The 25,077-nt window shown below is 45.5% G+C and overlaps 1 protein-coding gene across 2 annotated transcripts in view; it reads left to right on the top strand.

Annotated features, from left to right (window-relative positions):
* Positions 1-6,975: 6,975 nt before the first annotated feature.
* The window catches only part of LOC147640694 (uncharacterized), a 69,657-nt gene continuing 51,555 nt past the window's right edge, over positions 6,976-25,077 (top strand). For both annotated transcript variants that reach the window (XM_086814276.1, XM_086814272.1), the window contains exon 1: positions 6,976-7,436. In XM_086814276.1, coding sequence (XP_086670402.1) covers positions 7,028-7,436 — 409 coding nt within the window. In that variant the 5' untranslated portion in view covers positions 6,976-7,027. The remainder of the gene's footprint in view (positions 7,437-25,077) is intronic.

Raw genomic sequence — 25,077 nt, 5'->3', positions numbered from 1 at the left:
ATCATGTTTCTTGGTCTTTGCGATTGCCTCAAACAAGGCATAGCTATAACATATGGGTTCTCCATGTTTGAGGTACCCATATTAGTCTTGTTGCTCATAGTTCTCTGGCTCAACAATCTCAAGGCTAGCTAACAATGTTATGGAGTATTGCTGAATCGACATAATACTTGGTGGAGTGGGTTGAGGAGGTAATATCGAAGGTGGTAATAGGCATGGTATGTGGTTTATACTATATACCTCTTGGTAGAGGGTTTTGTGTGCTAGAGGCACAACATGTTAATGCTTGTTTTAACGGAGCATTAGGATGCTGGGCAGGGCTAAGGGTTTGCCTTGGTGGAGGAAGCATTGGGCATTGGTCTCAATTTTTGTTTATTTACCTTTAACAACAATGAGAAGTGGAAAGCTCTAGTGGCCCTTTATCTTTACCTTTAACGATGAGAAGTGGAGAGCTCTAGTGGCCCTCTATCTTGCTTATGGGAAAGTGTTTATGGCTTTAACCCAAATCAAACAATGTTCAAGTTGGATCCTCTCATAAGATAAGAAGCTACTCTTGAGGAGTGTCCCATAGTTGTGGCAAGATCTAGTGGTTCTCTATCTTGCTTGAGGGAAGGTGTTTCTTGCTTTAACCCAAATCAAACAATGTTCAAGTTGGATCCTCTCATGAGACAAGAAGTGGCACTTGGGGAAAGGTAGGTTCCTCCCAACAGTGAGTGGTGGCAAAAGCACCAACAGTATTAAGCTAAGTGAATTTCAAAGTTTAATGTTATGTCTTAAGGACCCTTTTTGTACTTCTTGAAGAAATAATTTAAAACTCACAAAATACATCAAAAATTGAAACAGACTTCAATTAAATTTAAAAATAAATAGCATAGCATAACACAAGAATTAGAATAACATCACCATCAAGAGTAAAAGAGTAAAGGATAGAGAGTACCACACAGAAAACAAGATTGGGTGCAATCTCCCCCCTCAAGTGTGCAGCTCCACTTCCACAACTTGAGTATTTAGAGAATTTTATTCATAAAAATAGCCCAAGGATCTCAGAATAGATGTGCGTACAAATTAAGAATCGTACCTTTTGACTGTAATGATGTTCTACATTAAGAAAAATGAGAAAGCAATGCGAATGGATCGAGATATAATTATTATTCCAAACATAACTAGGGTTATATTAAATTATGACTTTATAAGAAACTTAGAGTAGTATGAATTTAAATTTTATGCATAATTATTTAAACATGATCATTATTGTAAGGATGGAAAGGAGAAACTTACTTGGAAAGTGTTTGAATCAATGTTTGAAAGATAAAGCTTACATAAAGATATTGGAAGAATTATTTACTAAGTTATAGAGGGTAGCAACTTACTTGTAAATGTCGAATAGCTTTGCTACAAAATACATCATTAAAATGACATAAATATTGCAAGTGTGACATTTTAATTTACTAAGTTATAGAGGGTAGCAACTTACTTGTAAATGTCGAATAGCTTTGCTACAAAATACATCATTAAAATGACATAAATATTGCAAGTGTGACATTTTAATTTGTTGATGATTAACATTATAGAAAATGGAGAAACTTACTTGGATTGGACTGCAAAATATCAATTAGAAGAAAACAAACCGACAAGTATCAATTTTATTTTATACAAGTAATCAAATTACACAAGGTGAATACTTAACTGGTAAATCATCAGAGATTTCGCATATACTAATTTGCACGTTAGTTTCAATTCATAGCATAATATTAAACTTCAATTGTTAATCTATAAAATTTAGAGGGTGTAGTTATTAGTTAGCTTTCACCTGTAATTCGCAAAAGTTGGAAACTTGTAGTCGAAGAGAAGTTGTTATCCTCATGGTTGACTTGTCATAATTAACAACCCTTGATGAAATCTGTAAAAAGAAAACCTTGACAAAACTTTTGAAAGTCTTATGTTGCTTGTAGTCTTTGAAATCCTTAATTTAATCTCCAAAAGGCAATGGTAGACATCATGCTTACACCACACATACATGTACAATCTCAAGTCTATAAACTAGGAGTGAAATGATCATACGGCCTATAATAACAGCAGCCTTAAGTTAGGAGTCTAGTATGAAATTTTATCCCAAATGTGAGTCCTTATAGATTTAAGAAAACATTTTAAAACCATTGAATTTAACAATGGATCAATATCGTACTAATAATCGCTCTTTTTGTCATTATTATTTTGCTTTATCAAGCTTAATTAGATGGGCAGTAGACGAGAATGAAATAAAACATCAACATATTTAAACAAATAAAAGCTTTAAAGTCAAAAGCTTTTAGACTTTAAAGCTTTAATTCAAAGCTTTGGTAAAGCCCCCCTCCCTTTTTAGAACTTATATGCTTTTATTAGCTTTTTCTAAAATTTCTCTTTATATAAATCCTTATTCTTCCTTGAAATCTCTAGATAAGCTTTTAGTTTTGGATCACTCTTGAGGAGGGTCCCACTTAATTGTGGTAAGCTCTAGTGCCCCTCTATCTTGCTTGAGGGAAGGTGTTTTTGGCTTTAATCCAAATCAAACAATGTTCAAGTTAGATCCTCTCATGAGACAAGAAGAGGTCCTTAGGGAAAGGTAGGTTCCTCCCAATAAGTGGTGGTGGCAAAATCACCAACAGGCTTCTTCCTTGCTCTATGGAAGGTGCTTCTAAATTTCACCCAAATCGAACAAGAAGCAGCTCTTGAGGAAAGGTAGGTTCCTCCAACACTGAGTGGTGACAAGCATTAGTAGCTCTCTACCTTGCTCGATGGAAGGTGCTTCTAAATTTCACCCAAATCGAACAATGTTATATATATATATATATATATATATATATATATATATATATACGTATGTGTGTGTCTGTGTGCGCGTGTGTGTGTGTATGCATGCATGCATATATATAGTTATATGAGCAATAGGCCGCCATGTTGATGGAGGCACACCAGGCGATCAGTCCATCATTGGAATCATATGAATGAGTCCACATTTTATACTTAATAAGTTAAGGCTTGTAGATGATTGCCACTAGGCTAATGGTCACTTTATTTGGTCAATGTTTATAAGCATGCTCAATCCACACTTATATAGCATGTTCCCCCATAAAGGATAATTTCCAAGTCCTAACATAGGAGTTGGTGCGCTTGACATATTGAGTCTCTGTAAGGGTATTCAATAGCATAGTGCGGGACTTTACAATGGAAACATTGAAGAGATTGCATGTGTGCCATATTATTCATGTCTCTTGGTATTTGCTAAACTATTGTCTCAAACAAGGCACAGCTATAACATATGGGTTATCCATGTTTGAGGTACCCATATTAGTCTTGTTGCTCATAGTTCTCTAGCTCAACAATCTCAGGGCTAGCTAACAATGTTATGGAGTATTGCTGAACTGACATAATCCTTGGTGGACTGGGTTGAGGAGGTAATATCAAAGGTGATAATAGGCATGGTATGTGGTTTATACTATATACCTCTTGGTGGTAAAGGGGTTTGTGTGCTAGAGGCACAACATTTTGATGCTTGTTAATGGAGCATTAGGATGCTGGGCAGGACTAAGGGTTGTCGTGGTGGAGGAAACATTAGGCATTGGTCTCAATTTTTGTTTATTTACCTTTAACAATGAGAAGTGTCATGGTTCCCATAATATTGGGAGTGAGCATAGTACGGGGGGGAACCTTGGTCTCACCTAGGAACACGTTGTGCCCTTCGTGCACAAAGTGTTTGTACAATGTTAAGATAAGGATACCTTTGTTGTTGAACTCTTTGGGGGTTGACCCCACTAATGTTGGTGGAGACAGTTGAGTAGATTGTCTACCAACTCGCATCAATGCTCGTGTCCTGAACTAGAGCACTCTCTTGCTTGGTGGGCATTGTTGAGATATCGAGCTCATCTAGTGAGGCGGTGGACACTGATGACCCGCCTGGGGGATAGGCCCCACACTTACACTACTGGCATGGTTGGTGAGATCATGGGTGATATGCGGCCAGTGGGATGACAGGCTGTGTGACAGCCATTCTAGAGACCGGCATAGTTATAGCACGAGCTCATTTAGTTGGGTTCACACACTATAGAGAACCCTCGTATGTATTTGCTTGAGTACCTTTTCATACTCATGTGTACTCTTATCTTTGTATATGGTGTGTTGAGTGTTGTGTGAAGAAGAAGAAGATTTTCAGCCTCTTACCGTGTGTGTTCTCTTTTAGGGTTTTGTGAGTGTGTGTGTGCTTGCAAGAGCTCAAGCTCTTTTCTCCCCTGCATCTTTTCAGGCATCACACCTTTTGAAGTCGAATGTTTTGAGAATGTATCCTAGGTTGCATTATACAACTTGTATAATAATTTGATGTGAATAATACATGGTTATTCATGAAATCTTCAAATATCTAGTAGTGTATCAGATAATATACATTCATTTTTATTGAGAAGATTTCAATAAAAAAATTATTATGTAAGCAATGCTTTGAGACCATTTCAGTTTCAATAAAGAGAAAGGGAAATAGAGAGCTCAAGTAATATCTCCCCCCTATGTGTGTGTGTTTGTGTGTGTGTGTGTGTGTGTGTGTGTGTTGGCGCTCTGTGACCACCCTAGCATATATGGGCCAAGTGTGGATACTTTGATTTTTAAATTTTAATTATTTACATATTTAACTTAGTTATTTTTAAATATAAAATTAATTTAAATTAAGTTTTAATTTATTTTAAATTTTATTTACTTATGTGTTAAATTTATATGTGTGTGAATTTGGGTTAATCGCACACTCTAGCACCTTAATGGGGTAGTTGTGCACATTCTAGCCCAGTGTTTCTTTATGTTTATCTTGGGCTACTTGTGTTCACTTTAGTGTCACCTGTGGATTAGCTATGAACACTCTAGTTCCATTTATTTGGGATAGTTGTGTTTACTCTGGTGTCGCCAACTGTGAACACTCTAGTTCCGTCCTATTTGTTTTATTTGGGGTAGTTGTGTTCACTCAGACCTCACATGTAGGCTAGTTGTGAACACTCTAGTTCTGTCCTATTTGTTTATTTGGGGTAGTTGTGTTCACTTTGATCTCGCTTACAGGCGAGCTATGGAGACTTTAGCTCTATCCTATTTGTTTTATTTGGGTTAATTGCATTCAATTTAGTCATTCACGTGGAATAGGTGTGAACACTCTAGTCTTATCCTAGAACTAGTTGTGTTCACTATCTATGGTCATGCATGTGGGCTAGATTTGGACACTCTAATTCTACCCCATTTGTTTTACCAAGACTAGTAATGTTCAGTCTGGTGACACATGTGTGGCTAGCTATAAACACTCTAGTCCTATCCCATTTTTTTTACCAGTACTAGTTACTTTGGTCACACATGTGGGCTAGCTGCCACGTTGGCTTTGTCATACCCGATGTGAAACTTTATGACTGTATGATGGTGTGAAAACTAGAGTGTGTGTCAAAGTTTGTAGTTTCCAAGATTAGTCGTACACATATAAAGGGGGATGGTGTCAAAGTTTGAAATTGGTGGGTTCAAAGAGACAATGTATGAAAACTCTAGTTCAATCCCATTTGTTTTGTTAAGTCTAGTTATGTGAAAACTAGAGTATGTCATACTATAGGTTCTACTCTTAGTCGCAAACAGAGTGTGAAAACTAGTGTGTCGTACTACTAGTTCTAAGATTAGTCGTAAAACAAATTAAGGAGGGATGTTGTGAAAGTTTGTTACTTCCAAGGTTAGTCATACACATATTAAGGGAGATGGTGTCAAAGTTTGAAATTGGTGGGTCCAAACAGACTGTGTATGTTTGTATCATGATGTGAAAGTTTTACTTGTACACGTTTACAAACTTGTGAAAGGTTCCGTGTTGATTTTTCTGACTTGAGAAAACTTTGAACCTCGATGGTTTTTTCTAAGGTCTTAGAACATGCCGGTTTAAAATTGGTTTTAGACAAGGTTAAAAGTTTCCTCCACGAGGTGGATTTAAACTCTTAGATAGTGAGAGTGGCATTAAGAGTATCTAAGGCACAGTTTCAAAGTCCTTATCTCATGGTGGTTTCAAACCTCTTAGAACCTAGTGGGATAAAGGACTTAGCTCATGACATATCAAAACTTTGTTAGAACCAATGTGAAAGTCGTTAGCTCATCGTAGGTGCTAAGGCACATTTCCCACAATTTCCAAGATTGTTAAAAACTGCTAACATGATTTCACCTTGAAACTTACGTGGTTTGATTGGGAATGCTAGGATAAAATTTGGCATGAAAATTCAAAATGAAGACAAAAATTTGGTGTGAAATGAATTTCCACGATGAGAGTTGGTGTGTGTGAACATTGAGTTATTTCCCATGACAAAAGTGAGTGAGTCAGTACACATAAGGGAAGTGGGTGAGTCTATCCACATAAGGGGAGTGGACAAAAGTGGGTGAGTCTGTACACGTAAAGAAAGTTTCCTCTTTAAATCTCAATGTGAAGGATTGAGTTAGGTTAGTATCACCTTAATGAGACAATACATGGATAGGACCTATCTTTTCAACTTAATGAGACAATACATGGATTGAGTTAGGTTAGTATCACCTTAATGAGACAATACATGGATAGGACCTATCTTTTCAACTTTTGTAAGCATGTAATAACCTTTTTCACATTTTGAATCAGGATGTTTTGGTCTCACTTTGTTTGACTCTTTTCACCAAAAAAAGAGGAAATTGATCATGCGGTAGATTAGGGATTTGATATTATTTGTCAATAGCAAAGGAGAGCTTAGAAGTGTTCCACAGAAGCACAAGTGTTGTAAAAAAAGAACTGTCCACCCAGATGGTAAACAAACCTTCAATTTTAAAGCTAGAAGGCAATAGTTGAAAAGTAAAGGATTCTTGACTGTTTTAGAACCAAAAACTTGTTCAAAATTCTAAAAGTTTATTTTCTATATTTTAGTTGGAAATAAATTAAACTCGGGTTTTTTTTCTAAAACATGATTAAAACTAAGGATCATTGAGAATCATTATCTTCATATATATATAGTTTTGGGAGCTAGCTGCTAGAGTAATGGCAGAAGACGACCTAAAAGAGCGAATGCACTACGCAGAGGAGCTGGTACGCGAGTTTCTACTCTTCCGAGGCTTCACGTCCACACTGCGGAGCTTCGAGGCCGATCTGTCGGGCGAGCACGCCCACGCCTTCCAGGTGGACCAAATCCTGGACCTCTTCTTCTCGGTGTACATCCCGCGCTTCGAATCCGACAAGCTGCATTCACTGCTGGCCTTTCTCAAGAAATCCTTCTTCTCTCCTCAGGACGCCCGCCATGCCCTGGCCCTCCGGAAGTTTGAAACCTCCCTTAAGCGCTATTACATCGTCCATGCCCTCCAGAAGGGCCGGGTCGACCGCGTACTCGAGTTTTTCCAACGCCATGGCGCGGGATTGCTTCAGAGTGGCGAGGATTGGCATGCCTGGTTCGGTATGTGTTTGTTCTTAGCTCAGGGGTGTCAGACATTCATTACTTAAAAAAAAAAAGTGAGTGAGAGAAAGAAAGAAAGAAAGTAAGTTGTATTAACGCCATCCTGGTACAAAATAGTAATAAAGAAAGATAACAAAAATCTAGAACTATAAAATGTACATGAGCGGAGAGCTCTCATACCACCTTAATACATATCTCATGGGTGCTCAAGGTGGTAAAACTAAGCTGGCGCGAGAAGGTTTTGCGATGATGGGAGATGATGGCCTGGATCCTCCTATGGTGGCGTGGCCGTGTTTGTCGAGTATCATATCTCTCGGCCAAGCGCCTGCACTAGCTTGTGCCCTCGGAGTGCTCGAGCAAGTACAACTGATCTCTTTAGCATCTGATTTGATCTCAACCAACTGTTAATATCGAGTATGCCTTCACATTCCTCTATTAATGTTAGGTGGAGATACCAAGGGGAGCTTCACATGTGTGTGTGGACACGTGTGACCCAATCGGAAGGAATTTAAAAAGTTGTCCGCTCTCAACTTCACACTTCAGTTGTGGGCGGTCAGACATAGCATTTGCTGAGATGTTGTGCCAGTCATGGATAAGAATTGCGAAAAGTTGTAGGGCACATCTTCCTTGCCCATTTTGTGTCCACCACCGAGTTAAGGGCCAATGAAAGGGATGCACAATGTGGAAGGCCCTACAGAAAGTGACTTCTAGCTTTCATGGGTTTTGAACCACTGCCCAAAAACAAGGCGTTCTAATGTATTTTTATCGACCAGAATTAAGAAAAACTGTTTGAGATTTTAAGTAGCCTTACTTTTAAGGATTGATTTTTCATATATTTGTGTTATAAAACTGACATATAGTAGAGATTTCAGAAACAAAAACCAGATAAATTTAAGAGTTGTTCTTATATTGAAAAATACATTTTTTTTCGAGCACTAATTTGAACCCATGATCTCCACAACTATAGGCCCCAGACAACTTTTTGAAATCATATTATGTTTTGTGTTGCCCCTTGGACACTCCCTGTGTCTGCGGAGCTCTAGAAAAAAAAGTCCTAGGCATCTCTAATCCGGGAAGTCCATGATCTTGGAAAGTGGTCCGAACCCAGCTTGGAAGAGGCAGTGGAACCACCCCCGAATCTCATAGTATATCGAATGAACTTGTGCAAATTTTTATGCCACATATTAGTTTTGAGCTTAACGGCTTTTTGTCCATGGGGCATGAGAGAGAGAGAGAGAGAGAGAGAGAGAGAGAGAGAGAGAGAGAGAGAGAGAGAGGATGGATACCTAGATTATACTATCTCTTATGAGACTGAATACAGCCCACGAGACCCAATCAAGCAAGTACATGTCTATATAAGAAAATGAAAAATGATAAATCAAATGGTCGAAGAGCTAGGAGTTTGTTGATGTGGTCCCGCATCGTCGAAGACTTTGCAAGATTCATCAATCGCATCTGCACTTCCAAGGAAATCTGCTTCATGGGTGATACCCTGTTATACAAAGAAGCCAAGTGTTGCCAAATCCCTTGGGCCAGCATCATGTGTTGATGTGATTGATCATTTGGGGTGTGCAATTAAGGAAGATGAAAAAATGCACATGGGCATTGACACGATCCCACAACTGTGCATGAGCCTCTCGCTCTTTCCTAGTAGAAGGTAAAAGGTCACCCTTCTCCAACTCTCGCCGTGCAACTCCAACCACAATGAAATCAGTTGAATCATATGACTCTAGGATAGACTCCATCATTACCTTCCAGATGCTATAATTGGTCCCATCCAACTGCCGGTCCATTGGGAATGTCGGGAGGCTGGGGATCTTCACATGCTTCTTAGCCACCTCAAGCAAATCTGCCATCTCAAGGGTTCACAAGGTCTTGTGAAGGGACGGTGGGTGGGAAAAAAATGAAGAAGAGGCTGCAAACACTATGCAAGGTGGCTGTCCAGCAATGATGGCTGCCTTCTACTTGTTTCTCCACGTCTTGAACAGCCCAAAAACTCTCCGATCAGCACCAAAAACCAGCAAACCCTCAAGCTCTCACTGTCTCCAAGCTTCAAGCCACATGGGGCTCTGATACCATGTCGGAATGCACAGCGGCGGCAAACAGCTGTGAGAGAGAAAACACAGAAGTGTAGAGAGAGAGAAGCTGTATAAACTCTGCTATATACATTGAAGATCTGGAACAAATGATACAAGAATGGTGTGGGGGGACAAGGTGCTACATATACTACTATGGGTAGCAGGTCGGCCAGTATAGAACAGGCTGACAGCCCGTAAATGAGGCCCACGACTGGGAAAATCCAGTTGGCCAGCACCAATGCAGCCGGCCAGCTCCTGCAACATGTCGGCTAGCACATGATCAAGCCAGGTAGCAAACAGACCATGTCGGCCAGCAGAAGACAGTCCCCCACGACTAGAAAAAAACAGGGAAAATATGGAACATGAGGAAAAATGGAGAATACTCCTAATAACTGGGCAGGCACACCTACAACAGAGGCCCTCACTCCCTATTGAGTAATATGGTACAGACATGAGACAACTGCCAACAGTGAGAGCACGTGCACCCGGCTTTGGTGCATGATCTCGATTTAGTGTAACGTGGCTCTATGGTGCCACAAGTAATTGAGCAGGACTTTCAGTCCCTAGTCCACGTCAATCTCACCTAGGGGTGGTGGAGAATTAGGGGCTAGGAAGCGGAATGTCAGGGACATGCATTCTTGGAGGGGAGGTCTGCATGGTTTGGTTGGTGGTCGGAGTTTCATCAATGTGATGTGTATTTTGTATTTGTGATTTGAGGGGAGACGTGTGTTCTTCTAGAGTATCGTGTGAGGAGAGGCAAGTGTTTTTTCGAAATTAGTGTAATGTTGTATGCTCTAAGGTTATTTGGTGTTTGTAAAAGGGGAAAGTGAAGGTCAAAGGGTAAATTTCAGATGATGTAAGTGGTGATGCACAGTGCACTTTAGGTGATGTATGAGCCACATGGAATAGAGAACATCCTTGTTCTAGCTTAAGAACTTAGCTTAGCTGCGACCTATGACAAGCAGCAGCCAGTGGCACATAAGTCGCAACCAGTGCTGACCAGCAGTCGTACAACAGTATACTTTCGCTGTCCCTCATCAGCAGCATAATCAACACCAACCCCCAAAGAAGCAAAGCAAACTCAAGAAGGTACAGATTTGGGGCTTTCATCATTCCCCGAAAATGCGGCTTGGCATCGACTATGAGGATACCTTTGCACTGACAGTGAGGATGACCACGATTCAAACAGTTCTTTCCCTTGCCTCTTCTCAATGGTAGCCCGTTGTAATATGCGGAAACTTCGGAGAAGGATCGGTACTTCAAAACTCAGAAATCAGCACTCTTTTCGCGACGGAATTAACGCACAAACTGAAAGACGATGTGCAGAAAATAGAGAGAGAAGGGGGAGATGGAGAGGACACAGTATTGGGTCCCAATTACCCTCTGTAGAGCCCCCACCACGGATGGTGTATTTGCTTTATTAGAATGATGTAAATCTGAAAACAAATACAAAGTACTTGACCTTTTCTTGGCTGGAAAACCTGTCCTTCACCCCTTTGCTTTGGCAAGTTCTTGGCTGTCCTGGCCCTTGTTTGGTTGGAGCACTTGGTGAATTATGAGATGACTTCAATGAATTCTTGGCTGGGCTTTTATACCCCCTTTTGCATCCAGTCGGCCTGTTTCATGAAGCCCCACGACTAGATTCCAACAAAATGAATTCACACTATATACCATGCTGGCCATCCTGCGCAGCCTTCTGGGGCAGCATCCTGGCTGCTGGGCAATTAGCGCATGGGTGTGGGACTGCTCCCTACACCTGGCCGACTAGCTGGGTAGGGTATTAGACCTGTCGGCTGCCTGTCCAGCAGCTTGAAAGCTGGCCGACAGCCCCTTCCAGCCCATGCCATGGCTGGTGGGCACAGCCTGGGCCCTCCTGGCCCCTTGGGGGTGGTTCTACACCTCCCCCATGCCCACACTACAAGTGCAAGTGCAAAATCTTCTCACTGGGGTAGCCCTATGGGCTGGCCCCATCTCTACATGCAAACCTACATGCCTACAGAGGCCTGGCATCCAGTTGCAAACCAGATACACAGAACATCTGACATCATTCCAGAGGGAGACTCACAGCGCGGACTGGCACTGCTTCATGTGCAGGACAGTGCACACCTGACCTTGGACGCATGTGCAGGACAATGCACACCTGACCTCGGACAACTGAGATGGATCCCTGGCTGACTCGTCCCGGACTGGGCTCACATGGGACCAGTTCACCATCCCAGGTCCTGCACCTTCTGTACAGAATGTCTACGTGGCATCCAAGTGCGTGTCAATAATGCCGGATAGTCTTCGAAAAATTCTTTGTCGAGCCATACCGCTTCATGAGTTCCTCGGTCCTGAAACTTCGTGAGAAACTGTCTTAGTCTTCGGCCTGAGCCATGCTTGAAACGGTGCAGAAGGATCTGTTCTGGAACCATTACTTCTGCTTCATCAATGATGTCTGGTTCCGCTTCATCTTTGACCTCTGAAGGGGGTGGACCTGCATATGGCTTTAACCAACTGACATGAAATACATCGTGCATAGTCCAACTCGGAGGTAGCTTTAACTGCATAGACACCTCATTAATCTTTTTCCGGATGGGAAATGGTCCGAAGCTCCTGAAAGACAACTTTGGGCATCGCTTGCCCACCTGCTTCAATCTTTGCTTCATAATCCGAAGATACACCCAATCTCCTTCCGAAAACTTCATGTCCCTTCGGTCTTTATTGGCCTGTCGAGTGTAGGCCTCTTGCGCTTTAGCCAATTTGTCTTTAACGGACTCTAGGATCTCCTGGTAAGACTCCGTTACTCTGTTCGCCTCTGGTACTGAAGACGAAGTCCTGGTTAACAACGACTGGAAAGGCCTTCCAAACGCTACCTCATATGGAGTCCTGCCAATAGCTGAAGAAAAAGAGTCATTCAAAACAGCTTGAACTAAAGGCAAAAACGATTCCCACTTACCTTGCTGATCGTGGACATAACACTTCAGCACATCAAAGGCCAACTGGTTGTATATCTCTGTCTGGCCATCTGTCTGTGGGTGGAATGCACTGGAAAAATTCAACTTAGTACCAAAATTATCAAACAATGTCCTCCAAAAATGACTGGTAAACTTGGCATCTCGGTCTGACACTATGGTCCTAGGAATCCCACCAATCGGGTACCAATGCCGAATGAATAGCTGGGCAACATCCTCGGCGGTCACATTGGCCCTGCAAGGAATAAGCATAACAAATTTGCTGAACCTGTCAACAATAGTTAAACACTGTGTATTACGCTTACTCGGACTGGGAGGCAGATTTGTGACAAAGTCCATCGAAATGTCTTGGAAAGGACCCTCAGGAATTGGCAAAGGCTGTAACAACCCTATCTTCTTTCCACGAGGAGCTTTCACCTTTTGACAAATGTCACAGCGTTTAACATAAGTAAACACATCACGCCTCATCTTTGGCCAATAGTATTGCCGTTCTAATTTCTCCAGAGTCGAATTCATGCCCCTATGACCACCTGTAATGGCGTCATGGGCATCATGGAGAAGAGCTGCCCGGAATGATTTCATGACACATAGTCGGCCTTTGTAGAAAAGCCAACCATCGCGTATCAGAAAATGGGATGGTCCTGTGGCATCCAATGCCTGTTCCCACTGTGTACCGAATTCCTCAGAATCCGCATACGTGTGCTTCATGTCTTCTAGTCCTGTACCAACAAGGTCAAGTCTAGTGGTCTGAATCGCAGATACTTGTCCCTTCCTGCTCAAAGCATCGGCCATTGGATTGGCCTTTCCTGGAAGGTACTCAATCATACCACCGAACTGCTGGAATATCTGACTCCAGCGGTGTTGTCGATCACTCCACTGTGCACTTGGCATCGTCTGAATCCAGCGCAATGCCTGATGGTCAGTGCGAACCTCGAAGTCACGGCCATACAGGAAATGTTTCCAATGTTTCAAGGCCTGAATAACTGCTAGGAGTTCACGATCATAGACTGAGTAGTTCTTTTCGGCGGGCAGTAACTTACGAGACATGTAAGCTACTGGATGACCATTTTGTTGCAATACACCTCCAATTGCGATGTTACTCGCATCGGTGATCACTTGAAATGGTTCGTCCCACGAGGCAAGGGCTAAACAAGGCGCTTCTGATAAAGCCACCCTGAGGTTCTGGAATGCCTCCAACGCTCGTGGAGTCATTTGAATCCTTTGCCTCCTTGTTTTCACTCCCTTTAGCAGATCGGTGAGGTCTGCCGAGAGATCAGAAAACTTGTCAATGTGGGTGGAATATGCCTGGCATATACCCACAAATGATCTAATGTCATAAGCGGTCTGAGGTACTTCCCAGTTAACAATCTCGGCCACTTTAGTCGGATCAAGTCGAATGCCTTCGGCACTGATTATATATCCCAAGTAATGTACCTGGAACAGATAAAATTCTGACTTCTTTTCATTGACATAGAGCTCGTTGCTTTCCAGCAACTTAAGGACTTTCTCCACATCAATGTCATGCTGCTCAACTGTAGCTGAAAATATGAGTATGTCGTCCAGAAATATGAACACACACACTCCAATCAACTCCCGAAAAATACGCATCATCATGCGGTTAAATGTAGCTGGGGCGTTCGTCAAACCAAATGGCATGACCACAAATTCATAGTGGGCCCGTTCTGTACGGAAGGCTGTCTTGGGGATGTCCCCCTCTACAACCCGTACCTGGTGGTACCCACTCTTTAAATCCAATTTAGAGAACACCTTAGCTTCATTCAGCCTCTCGAGAATATAGTCAATTCGAGGCATCGGGAATCTGCTCTTGATAGTCAGCTTGTTGAGTGCACGATAATCGACACACAACCGAGAAGACCCATCTTTCTTCTTGACAAATAAGATCGGTGCTGCAAATGGCGACACGTTGGGACGGATGAAGCCAGCTTGCAACAATTTTTGGAGTTGGCGGTCCAACTCCGATTCCATTGCCTTAGAAAGGCGATACGGAAACTTGCTCGGGGGTTCCGAGCCTGGGAGGAGGTCAATCTTGTGATCCTCCGGTCTGGACGGGGGGAGCTGGGGAGGGAGACTGTCCCGAAGAAAAATCTTCTGGAACTTTTCATGGAGAACCGAGTACTTCTCGGAAGCACTGGCCACCGTCTGGGCTGTCTGGATGTAAATCATCGCACACTGTGCGCCTTTCCTGACTGCTCGCTTAGCTTGCAAGTGGCTTATGAGCGGAAAGTTTGGAATACCTGGCTCACACTTAATGGTCACCGGGGTGTTTGACACATTCCGATCGATCTGGAACGTTTGCTTGTCCCACTTGACATCGGGAAGAAACTTGTGAAACCACTGGATACCCAAAATTATGTCTGCTCCTACCAGAGGGGCAACCATAAAGTCACGCACAAACTCTATGCCCTGAATTACTAATTTAGCACCTAGAGCTTCATACTTGACGCTCGTTGTCATACTTGTGCTAAAACCCTCAACTTGTTTGTCCACCGGAGTCAGCTCGAAACGGGCACGCCTAGCGGCCTCTTCCGTGATCACATCCTCCGTGCTGCCGCTGTCAAACAAGACAACGACTCTTTGGCCACCTATGTAGCCAAAGGACTTGAGCAATTCGTTGCGCTCATACTCCTGGTCATGGGCGCCCTTCTGCTTATCTTCGAGCTCCCGGCTAATAATTGCTCCAACTGAAGCACCGGGGGTTGAAGAACTAGGGGTAGCCGTTGGGGTCTGTGTGGGAGCTGTGCTCACCACGGAAGCTGTGGAGGCGGCGGCGGCCTTTGGAGGCTTCTTCGGACAACCCCGAGAAGTATGTCCTTTTGTGTAACAAAAGAAACATCTACCCTCCTTCCTGTACTGAGCAAGGTCCTCAGCACTCAACTTGCCACCTGTCTTGCCTGCCTCCGCTTTCTGGTCTGGAGTAAGCTTAGACGCATTGTTCGAGTTCTTGGAGCCAGAGGCTCCCGGGCTCTGTCCTGGGGAAGACCCCGTCTGGTTCTGGCTTTTGCCCCCCGAGGCGTTAGCCTTGGGAGAAGCCGGCTGGGAAGTCTTGGGCTTGCCACCATTGTGTTTCATTTTTGCACTCTGCGCGAGCGAGAGTGCGTCCTCAAAGGTGGCTGGCCTAAACATACGCACCTCCCATTGGATTTGCGTGTCCAGGCCATACAAAAACTGCCCTTTCTTGTCCGTATCAGATAAGCCTAATTGCAGACACAAGGTCGAAATTCTATTGGCAAACTGAAGGACTGGTTGCGCGTTCTGACGCGCTCCCTTGAACTCGTCTTCGAGTCGCTCAAGGTAGTGGGGCGGTAGAAACCGCTCCTTAAGGTCACGGACGAACTCGTCCCACACATAAGCTGCCATACCTGCTCTGGTGTGGGCATGAGCCCACTGAGTCCACCAAGGAATGGCCTCACCTTCCAAGTACCAACTAGCTAAGATCACTTTGTCAATATCTGTTTTCCTAACTGCGGCAAAGTAAGCTTCAAATTGATGTAACCATGAATACAGAGTAGTGGGATCGAGTTTACCGTTTTACTTACTGAAATTCATTTTCTCGGGAAAATGATTCGAGGGCGCCGCCGGTGTCAATCTGGCGTCCAAAGCTCGGAGGTAACGCTCGTGTTCCACTCGTCGTATGGCGTCGTCTTCTCGTTGTCGAATCTCCAATGCACGCATCTGCATCTCAAGCAAGGAGCTTGGCTGTGGCTGTGACCCCGCGAGAGGGTTCCTGTGACGAGGATCTGGTATCTGGGATACGGAAGGAGAGGGAGGAGGAGATGGAAAACGCGACGCTGGAGAGCGAGAACGCTCCTCCAGAGCCAAAATCCGCGCCTTCTGCTCATCCAACTTGGTTGTCTGGTTTGCGATTGCTCGCATCATCTGCTGGAACATGTCTGTTACACTCAAGCCGGGTGCCCTAGCTGGGCTGCCTGGTGCACTCTGGTCCCATGGTTCTGGTTCTCTCTCGTCGCCGAAACTCGCCATAGCGGAAAAATGCAATTCCTTTCCGGAACGCAATCTGACCATCCACTATCTGTGTGGGAGACTTCCGGAGGCTTCCGGAGGCTAAAAACCAACCGTCCTTCGAGGGACGGGAGTCACTTCAAAAGGGGTAGTCCACCGGCGTCTAAAAACCAACCACACGAGCGAAAAAATTTTCTGGTTTTCTTTGCTGAATCTTTGTCCTTGAAGTGAGCTCTGATACCACTGTAATATGCGGAAACTTCGGAGAAGGATCGGTACTTCAAAACTCAGAAATCAGCACTCTTTTCGCGACGGAATTAACGCACAAACTGAAAGACGATGTGCAGAAAATAGAGAGAGAAGGGGGAGATGGAGAGGACACAGTATTGGGTCCCAATTACCCTCTGTAGGGCCCCCACCACGGATGGTGTATTTGCTTTATTAGAATGATGTAAATCTGAAAACAAATACAAAGTACTTGACCTTTTCTTGGCTGGAAAACCTGCCCTTGACCTTCAGTCCTTCACCCCTTTGCTTTGGCAAGTTCTTGGCTGTCCTGGCCCTTGTTTGGTTGGAGCACTTGGTGAATTATGAGATGACTTCAATGAATTCTTGGCTGGGCTTTTATACCCCCTTTTGCATCCAGTCGGCCTGTTTCATGAAGCCCCACGACTAGATTCCAACAAAATGAATTCACACTATATACCATGCTGGCCATCCTGCGCAGCCTTCTGGGGCAGCATCCTGGCTGCTGGGCAATCAGCGCATGGGTGTGGGACTGCTCCCTACACCTGGCCGACTAGCTGGGTAGGGTATTAGACCTGTCGGCTGCCTGTCCAGCAGCTTGAAAGCTGGCCGACAGCCCCTTCCAGCCCATGCCATGGCTGGTGGGCACAGCCTGGGCCCTCCTGGCCCCTTGGGGGTGGTTCTACACCTCCCCCATGCCCACACTACAAGTGCAAGTGCAAAATCTTCTCACTGGGGTAGCCCTATGGGCTGGCCCCATCTCTACATGCAAACCTACATGCCTACAGAGGCTTGGCATCCAGTTGCAAACCAGATACACAGAACATCTGACATCATTCCAGAGGGAGACTCACAGCGCGGACTGGCACTGCTTCATGTGCAGGACAGTGCACACCTGACCTTGGACGCATGTGCAGGACAATGCACACCTGACCTCGGACAACTGAGATGGATCCCTGGCTGACTCGTCCCGGACTGGGCTCACATGGGACCAGTTCACCATCCCAGGTCCTGCACCTTCTGTACAGAATGTCTACGTGGCATCCAAGTGCGGGATGCACGTGACACCCGTATATCGATGGATGTAAAATTTGGGTTCCTTAATGGTGACTTGCAGAAGGAGGTGTATGTTGAACAACCTCCAGGCTTTGAGGTTCTGGGATTAAAGGGGATGGTTTACAGGTTACGGGAGGCCTTGTATGGTCTTAAGCAGGCTCCCAGGGGTTGGAATCAAAAGATCGATTCCTTCTTTCTACGGACAGGTTTTCAGAGATCAGTTGTAGATCCTAACTTGTATCGCTTTCGGGCACATGGTATGGTCACGTTGATTATCCTTTATGTGGACGATCTCATTCTCATTGGCGGTCATGTGGACCACATAGCTGTGACGAAGGTTGCCTTGTCAAAGGAGTTTGAGATGACTGACTTAGGCTTACTCCATTTCTTTTTGGGATTGGAGGATTGGTAGACCCAGTGCGGTTTCTTTCTTTCTCAGCAGCGGTATGTTCATGAGTTGCTGGAGACCTTTGGGATGGAGAACTGCAAGCCTATTTCTTCACCGATGGAATCGAACACCAAACTTACCGTTAATGATTCTTGTGAGTAGGTTGATGTCTCTTTGTATCGGAAGCTTGTTGGTTCATTGATTTGGTTAGATTGGACTTGAGATTTCCAGTGGGGCTGTTGAGCTCATTCATGCAGACGCCTTTGAAGACTCATTGGGATGTAGGATTGTGGATCTTGCAGTATCTGCAGGGTACGAAGGATCTTGGACTCTTCTATGACACTAGAGGGGGAACGATGGATGGAGTCAGACTCCAAGGTTGGAGTGACTTAGATTGGGGAGGAGATCTAGACACGACGAGATCTACATCAGACTACGGATTTTCCCTTGGCTCAGGAGCTATTTCTTGGAGCAGCAAGAGGCAGCCAACTATTGCCTTGTCTTGTACTGAGGCAGAGTACCGGGCTGCTTGTGGTGCTTCTTGCGAGGTTGTGTGCCTGCGGAGGTTACCTGGCGAGGTTGGGTTTCCATAGAAGGAATCCACGGTCATCTAGTGCGATAACCAGAGCTGTGTAGCTATTGCTCGGAACCCGGTCTTCCATGCCCAGACCAAGCACATAGAGATACAATATCACTTTGTTTGTGAGAATATTTTGGCTAGTGACATCTTGCTTGTTTATTGTTCGACGGAGGACAATGCGGCGGACCTCTTCACGACGTCTCTACCTCATGCGATGCTCCGGCAGCACTCCAGCTCACTGGGGTTGGTTCCACATCCAGGAGCTGAGAGGGGGTGTTAGTAGTCATCTCCTGTTTGTACATATTACTCAGTGAGGGCCTTTGTTGTGGGTGTGCCCTCCAAGGAGTTTTCTCATTTTTCCCCATTTTTTCCATGTTTTTTCTCCCTGTTTTTGGGTCGTGGGGGTTGTCATGTGCTGGCCGACTCCGTCTGTTCTGGCCGACTCCATGTCTTTTGCCGGCTGATTGGCTATCTCCAGTCGTGGACATGATGTGCAGGCTGTCGGCTGATTTAGGGCTGGCCGACCAGCATTGTAGGGTGGTATAAGTACCACCCTTGCCCCCCACACTCTCATCGTATCGGATCTTTGTGTATATAGCAGAGTTTATACTGCTTCCCTCTCTCTACACTGCTGCGTTTTGTTTCTCACAGCACTTGTCTCATTTTTTTGCTGTGCATTCCGACAAAAATTTCTTGTTGAACATAACCTTGAAGTCGGTCCATGTCTTTGGCTCAATTCCTTCTTGTACCACCTTTAGCCACCAATTCAAGGTAGCATCCTTCAGGTACATGCGAACCTTGCGAAGCTTGGACTTTTCGGTGAAGTCCTCTCCTCCAAAAGCGGCATCGAATTGCTTAATAAAAGATAAAGCTTTTTGTGTATCCTGCTTACCATAGAAAGCATCGAACTTGACACTCTTCTCTCCCGGCTTGAAGTCCACTTTGCCGGTTGTTCTAGGCTCCTCTGCTTTCCTTTCTTTTACTTGTCCCAAAGAGGCTGCATCTGAGAGAGCATGTGTAGGAATAGCCTCTCTGTCTCCTCCGTGGGAAGCAGACCTGGTGGCTCCAGACCCTTCTGCATCGGTGATTCTGGTAAGAAGATAGGCTTTGGCAGCTTCAACTCCTTCGGCTTCGGTGGCTCTATCTTTGATGAAGTCTTCAATATTTGAGCCCTTCTTTTATCCTGTTCCCTCTTGGCTCTCCAAGCACGGAATTCTTCATCCTTGAGCAAACGCCGGAATTGCTGAAAATCACTATACTCTTTCTGGCGACATGGCTGCGGTCTCATGAGTAATGGATCGACGAACCTGGTTGCCATCATAATTGTTCCCATCTTGAATTCCTAGATCGGCCTCATAATTGTTCCCTTCATTAGGCCCTTGGTTGCCCTCTACTATTGACATGGCTTTGTCACCCCATGAAAGATTTCTCGAGAGAAATCTTGCTCTGATACCACGATAAGCCCAACGGGGCATGCTATGATAGATTCCACCATGTATTCAAGAGATAGAAAGATAAAGAGAGAAGATAGAGAGAGGAAGAGTAGGGTTTAGATAACTTTGCACAGGACACACACACTGAGCCGAGAACAGGCCCCGCCTCATTTAGGAACAATCCATGGGCTCGGAAGCCAGGATCAATACATCAATGAATACAAAAGCAAAAAAATATGCCGATGTAGAAACCCAAGTTGTAGTCGATGTCGAAGCACGAGATCCTGATGCCGAGCACACCACGGTGATGATCCACAAGATCTCTCACTGGGCTAGTACCAAATCCAATGTATCCCAAGCTTATGAACTAGGTACACAAGTGATATGAGTAGATGACGGGATATACGATGATTAGCTGTGGTTCTGTCGCCCAAACCAAAGCAGAAACAACCCACAAAAAGGTTGTGTAGGAGATGATGAATTGGATCAAATCCACGTGGCAACACGGTACGGTTTGATCGGCAGTTGGTAGTCGACAACACAAAACAATAGAGCAGACGGTGGTTGTATGGTGCAGACAACATCAGCCAATCGGTGCACCACACAGTTGGTGCAGGTGGCGTCGAACAATAGCTGGTGACGACAGTGTTGGCAGCTGCTGGCGCATAGGCATCGGCGGATAGTACAACAGTGGTGCAGGCGGCTGGCGGTGCACAGGTAGTACAACAGCTTTTTAGGCGGAGACAGCCACAGGCGGCAGCGGTGGCCAGTTGGCAGAATTCTAGACGACGCAGAGTAGGCGGCCGTATATATCTATATAGTTGAGTTGTACGGTGGTGGAACGACTTCCAGATGGCGCAGATTAGGCGGCCGTAGAGTCGTACAACAGTTCCATGAAGCTAGGGTTTCCCCTTCCTCCAGATTTCACTCACCAGGGCAACTTCCCTTCCATGAATGTTGATAATACTCATCAGGGTTACCACCCTTCCATGAGTTTATGCGAGACTCATGGGGGCTACCACCCTTCCATGAGTTCATGCGACACTCACGAGGGTTACCACCCTTCCATGAGTTCAGAGAATCACTCACCAGGGTTACCACCCTTCCATGAATGAATCCATCCACAGTTGGCGTAGACACAGTCCCCTGCCAATGAGATGTTCAATCACACGACCCTTGGCGTAGACACAAGTCCCCTGCCCACAAGGTGTCAAGTCCACTCTACCACATGCACTTCGTGTCGGTACTCAGAGCATACGCATTGGAGGAGAGGTGGGATCAAGGTCACTCTACCACATACACTTTGTGTTGGTACTCTGACCACACACCTTGGAGGCGATGTGGGCTCAAGTTCACTCTACCACTTGCACTCCGTGGTGGTATTTTGATCACAAACGTGGAAGGAGAGGTGGCCACGCTCAAGTGTAGAACATAAGATGAGAATGAGTCACATGCATAAATATCCTGGTGCTCCATAAACATTTTTGCTGCATATAGTTTTACAAGCATTTCGACCGCCAATAGTTTTACCGGCATTTCGGCCGCCAATAGAAATCCATAGAAAAATCCTCGATCCGTGAGATATCCATGAGTTCCATAAGTCCACGGCATGCCAAATAAAGGGAGCCAAAAACATACTCCTGTTAGAAGTCATCTCCTGTCTATTTGTATACACCAGGGCCTCTGTTGTGGGTGTGCCCGCCCGTATATCATTTTTCCACACTCCCTGTATTTTTTCCCTATTTTTTCCCATTTTTCCTAGTGGTGGGAGGGCTGCCAGATGATGCCAGGAGCACCCCATTGCTGGCCGACTGGATCTTCATCAATCGTGGACATTAGGGCTGCTGGCCGACTGCTTTTCTTCAGTCGTGGGCATCATGATTCTGGCCGACTGCATTTATGCAGTCGTGGGTCTTTTTTTTCCAGTCGTGGGCACTATCTGCTGCTGGCCGACTGCCCTCTTGGAGTTGTATATATTGCCTCTCAGCCCCCACCACTTCCCCATTCAGTTTTTCGGGATCTTGTGTATAGAGAAGAGTTTACACACCTATCTCTTTGTGTTTCTTGTGCTGATTATTTTCTGCAGTGTACTTGCTCTTGTCTACCCAAGTTTGGTTATCGTTTCCGCTGCATATTCTGACATGGTATCAGAGCCCTAGGCTCTAGGAGATCTTGGGCGTTTTTTTGAGCAAGAGGGGGAGCAACAGGTTGTTGATTGGTGGACTGTTTCGGGCTGAACGGGAAGAGAAGGTGCAAGAGGAAGGCGGGCAAAGGTGCTGGACAGCCACTTGCAGATTTTCAGATTTATTTTTTTTCCCCACCCACCCACCCTTTCAGGTTACTCTCCACGATGGCAGATTTACTAGAGATGGCTGAGAAGCACGTGAAGATTCCGACTCTCCCCACGTTCCCAGTGGATCGTCAGTTGGACGGGTCTAATTACGGCATCTGGAAGGTCATGATGGAGTCGGTTCTGGAGTCATATGACCTTGCTGATTTTATTATCATCGGGGTGCCACGGCCGGAAGCTGAGGAAGGGGAGTTATTATCGACGAGGAAGGACCGAGAGGCACAGGCACACATGTGGGATCGTGTCAACGCCAGGGTCCGGTCGTTTATTTTCCTCAATTGCACACCACAGGTGATCAACCATGTGAAGCACATGACGCTGGCGAGAGGCATATGGGAGCACTTGGCTTCTTTGTATAATAGGGTGTCACCCATGAAGCGGATATCCTTGGAAGTGCAGATGCGGGTTATGAACCCTGCAAAGTCTTCGACGATGCGGGAACACATCAACAAGCTGCAGGCCCTTCAGCAGGAAGTCCTTCAAGCTGGGAAAGAGATATCATCCGAAGATATGGCCATCACGTTACTTTCCCACTTGCCTGGTCAGTATTCTGCTTTCTATTCCTCGTTGATCACGAGTGGCAGGCTCAGTACCATTACTTGGGAGGAGCTTGTGCCAATGGTCTTGGACCAGGAGGAACGTTTCACGAACCCTCCTCACGGCGGAGGTTCAGAGGCCTTAACTGGCCAACGGTCGAAAGGCCGTAATACCAACAAGGGCAAAGGGAAGGCTTCACCGGAGAAGTCTTCTGAGAAGAAGCCTGATCCAGAACGAGAGAAGCTGAAGGCCGAAAGATCGTGTAATGACTGTGGCGAGAAAGGCCACTACTGGAGGAAGTGCCCTAAGCGGACAGGGAAGAGTGTTGATTCCTCAGCCTCAGCTGCAAAGACTCCGGCATTTGTGCACTTAGAGATGGTGGACTCCGATGCTTCATCATCTTCGAGCGAGGAGGCAGTTGGCTTCACCGCGAAGGATACCCGAGAATGGATTCTCGACAGTGGTGCTTCCAGGCACATGACTCCATCCCGTGACTTCTTTCTGGATCTGAAACGGCAGTCAAGTCGTATCTTTATTGGCGATAACTCCACTATTCCGATTCATAGTGAGGGCTGGATGGAGATTATTCCCGACGGCAAGGGGGGCAAGCATGCTTCCCGTGTTCTTTATGTCCCTGCTCTGGGTTTTCATCTTCTGTCAGTGCATGAGGTATGCAAGACTGGCTTTCGGGTGGAATTTGAGGAGCATTCAGTTGCTCTAAGGGACCGTGAGACAGGCAAAGTTGTTTGGGAAGGCGGTGTGGAGAATGGCATCTACAAGCTCTCTGCACTCTCCTCATTGACAGGCTCTCAGGTCGGAGATTTGTGGCACTTTCGTTTTGGCCACTTAAATGTGGATGCTTTGCGGCGCGCCTTCCGAGACCAGATGGTGGTTGGCTTGCCAAATGTTGGTAATAGGCAAGCACGCTGCAGTTCTTGCATACATGGTAAGCAGCACAGGGAATCCTTTCCGAAGCAGGCTTCCAGGCGGGCTTCGAAACCATTGGAGTTGATTCACACTGACTTGTGTGGACCACAGCAGATACCATCCTTGGGAGGATCTCTCTACTTCATGCTGCTTGCTGATGATTGTACCAGATTCACGTGGGTCTACTTTCTTTCCCAGAAGGACCAAGCTTTTGCTCGGTTCAAGAATTGGCACGTGATGGTGGAGAAAGAGTCTGGATTGCAGGTCAAGACTCTCAGGGCTGACAAAGGAGGTGAATTCTCCTCGACTGTATTTTTCCGGTTTTGTGCAGATCATGGCATCAAGAGGGAATTGGCCAATACCGGATCGCCTTCGGAGAATGGAGTTGTTGAACGTAAGAACAGGATTGTGGTGGAGATGGCGAGGACCATGCTGGAGCATCGTGATCTTCCTCGTCCACTTTGGGGTGAGGCTGTGGCAACGGCTGTCCATACCATTAACCGCTCTCCGACGACTTCTGTACCCCATATGACTCCATTTGAGGCATATTTTGGCAGGAAACCTGATGTCTCGCACTTCCGTGTCTTTGGGAGTGATGCGTATGTACATATTCCGAAGAAGCAGAGGGGGGAGCTTGACTCCAAGTCCCGCAAGCTGGTATTTGTGGGGTATAACTCTCTTTCCAAGGGATACAGGTTGTATGATCCAGAGAGGAACGAGATTGTTGTCAGCCGGGATGTGGTCTTTGACGAGCATGTTCCAGCATCCACTGTCGAGGAGCCGCCACTTCTTGGAGATCCAGAGGAGTCTGATGATGATTCCCAGTCTACTACTCCAGTTGATCCACCTCAATCATCACAGGAGGTTGAGCCCGCAGCTGGAGTTGAGCCCCCGCGATCACAGGAGGCTCCACGATCTGTTCGAGTACCTAGGTGGTTGTTAGACACCCTTCGGGAGTCAGGTGTCACGGAGCTACCCTCCGAGTGGACCACAGAGGACGGCCCTCGAAGATCACATTGAGTCCAAGATAAAAGCAACACGGCGGAGCTTCTTCAGGTGAACTATGCTTTGATGTCTCGTATCATGCGGGACAAAGAGCCCACTTCCGTAA

Source organism: Cibotium barometz, chromosome 2 (genome assembly GCF_041138505.1).
Source record: "Cibotium barometz isolate CiBa-2024 chromosome 2, ASM4113850v1, whole genome shotgun sequence".
Taxonomy (NCBI): domain Eukaryota; kingdom Viridiplantae; phylum Streptophyta; class Polypodiopsida; order Cyatheales; family Cibotiaceae; genus Cibotium; species Cibotium barometz.
This window is presented reverse-complemented; position numbering and strand designations above follow the sequence as displayed.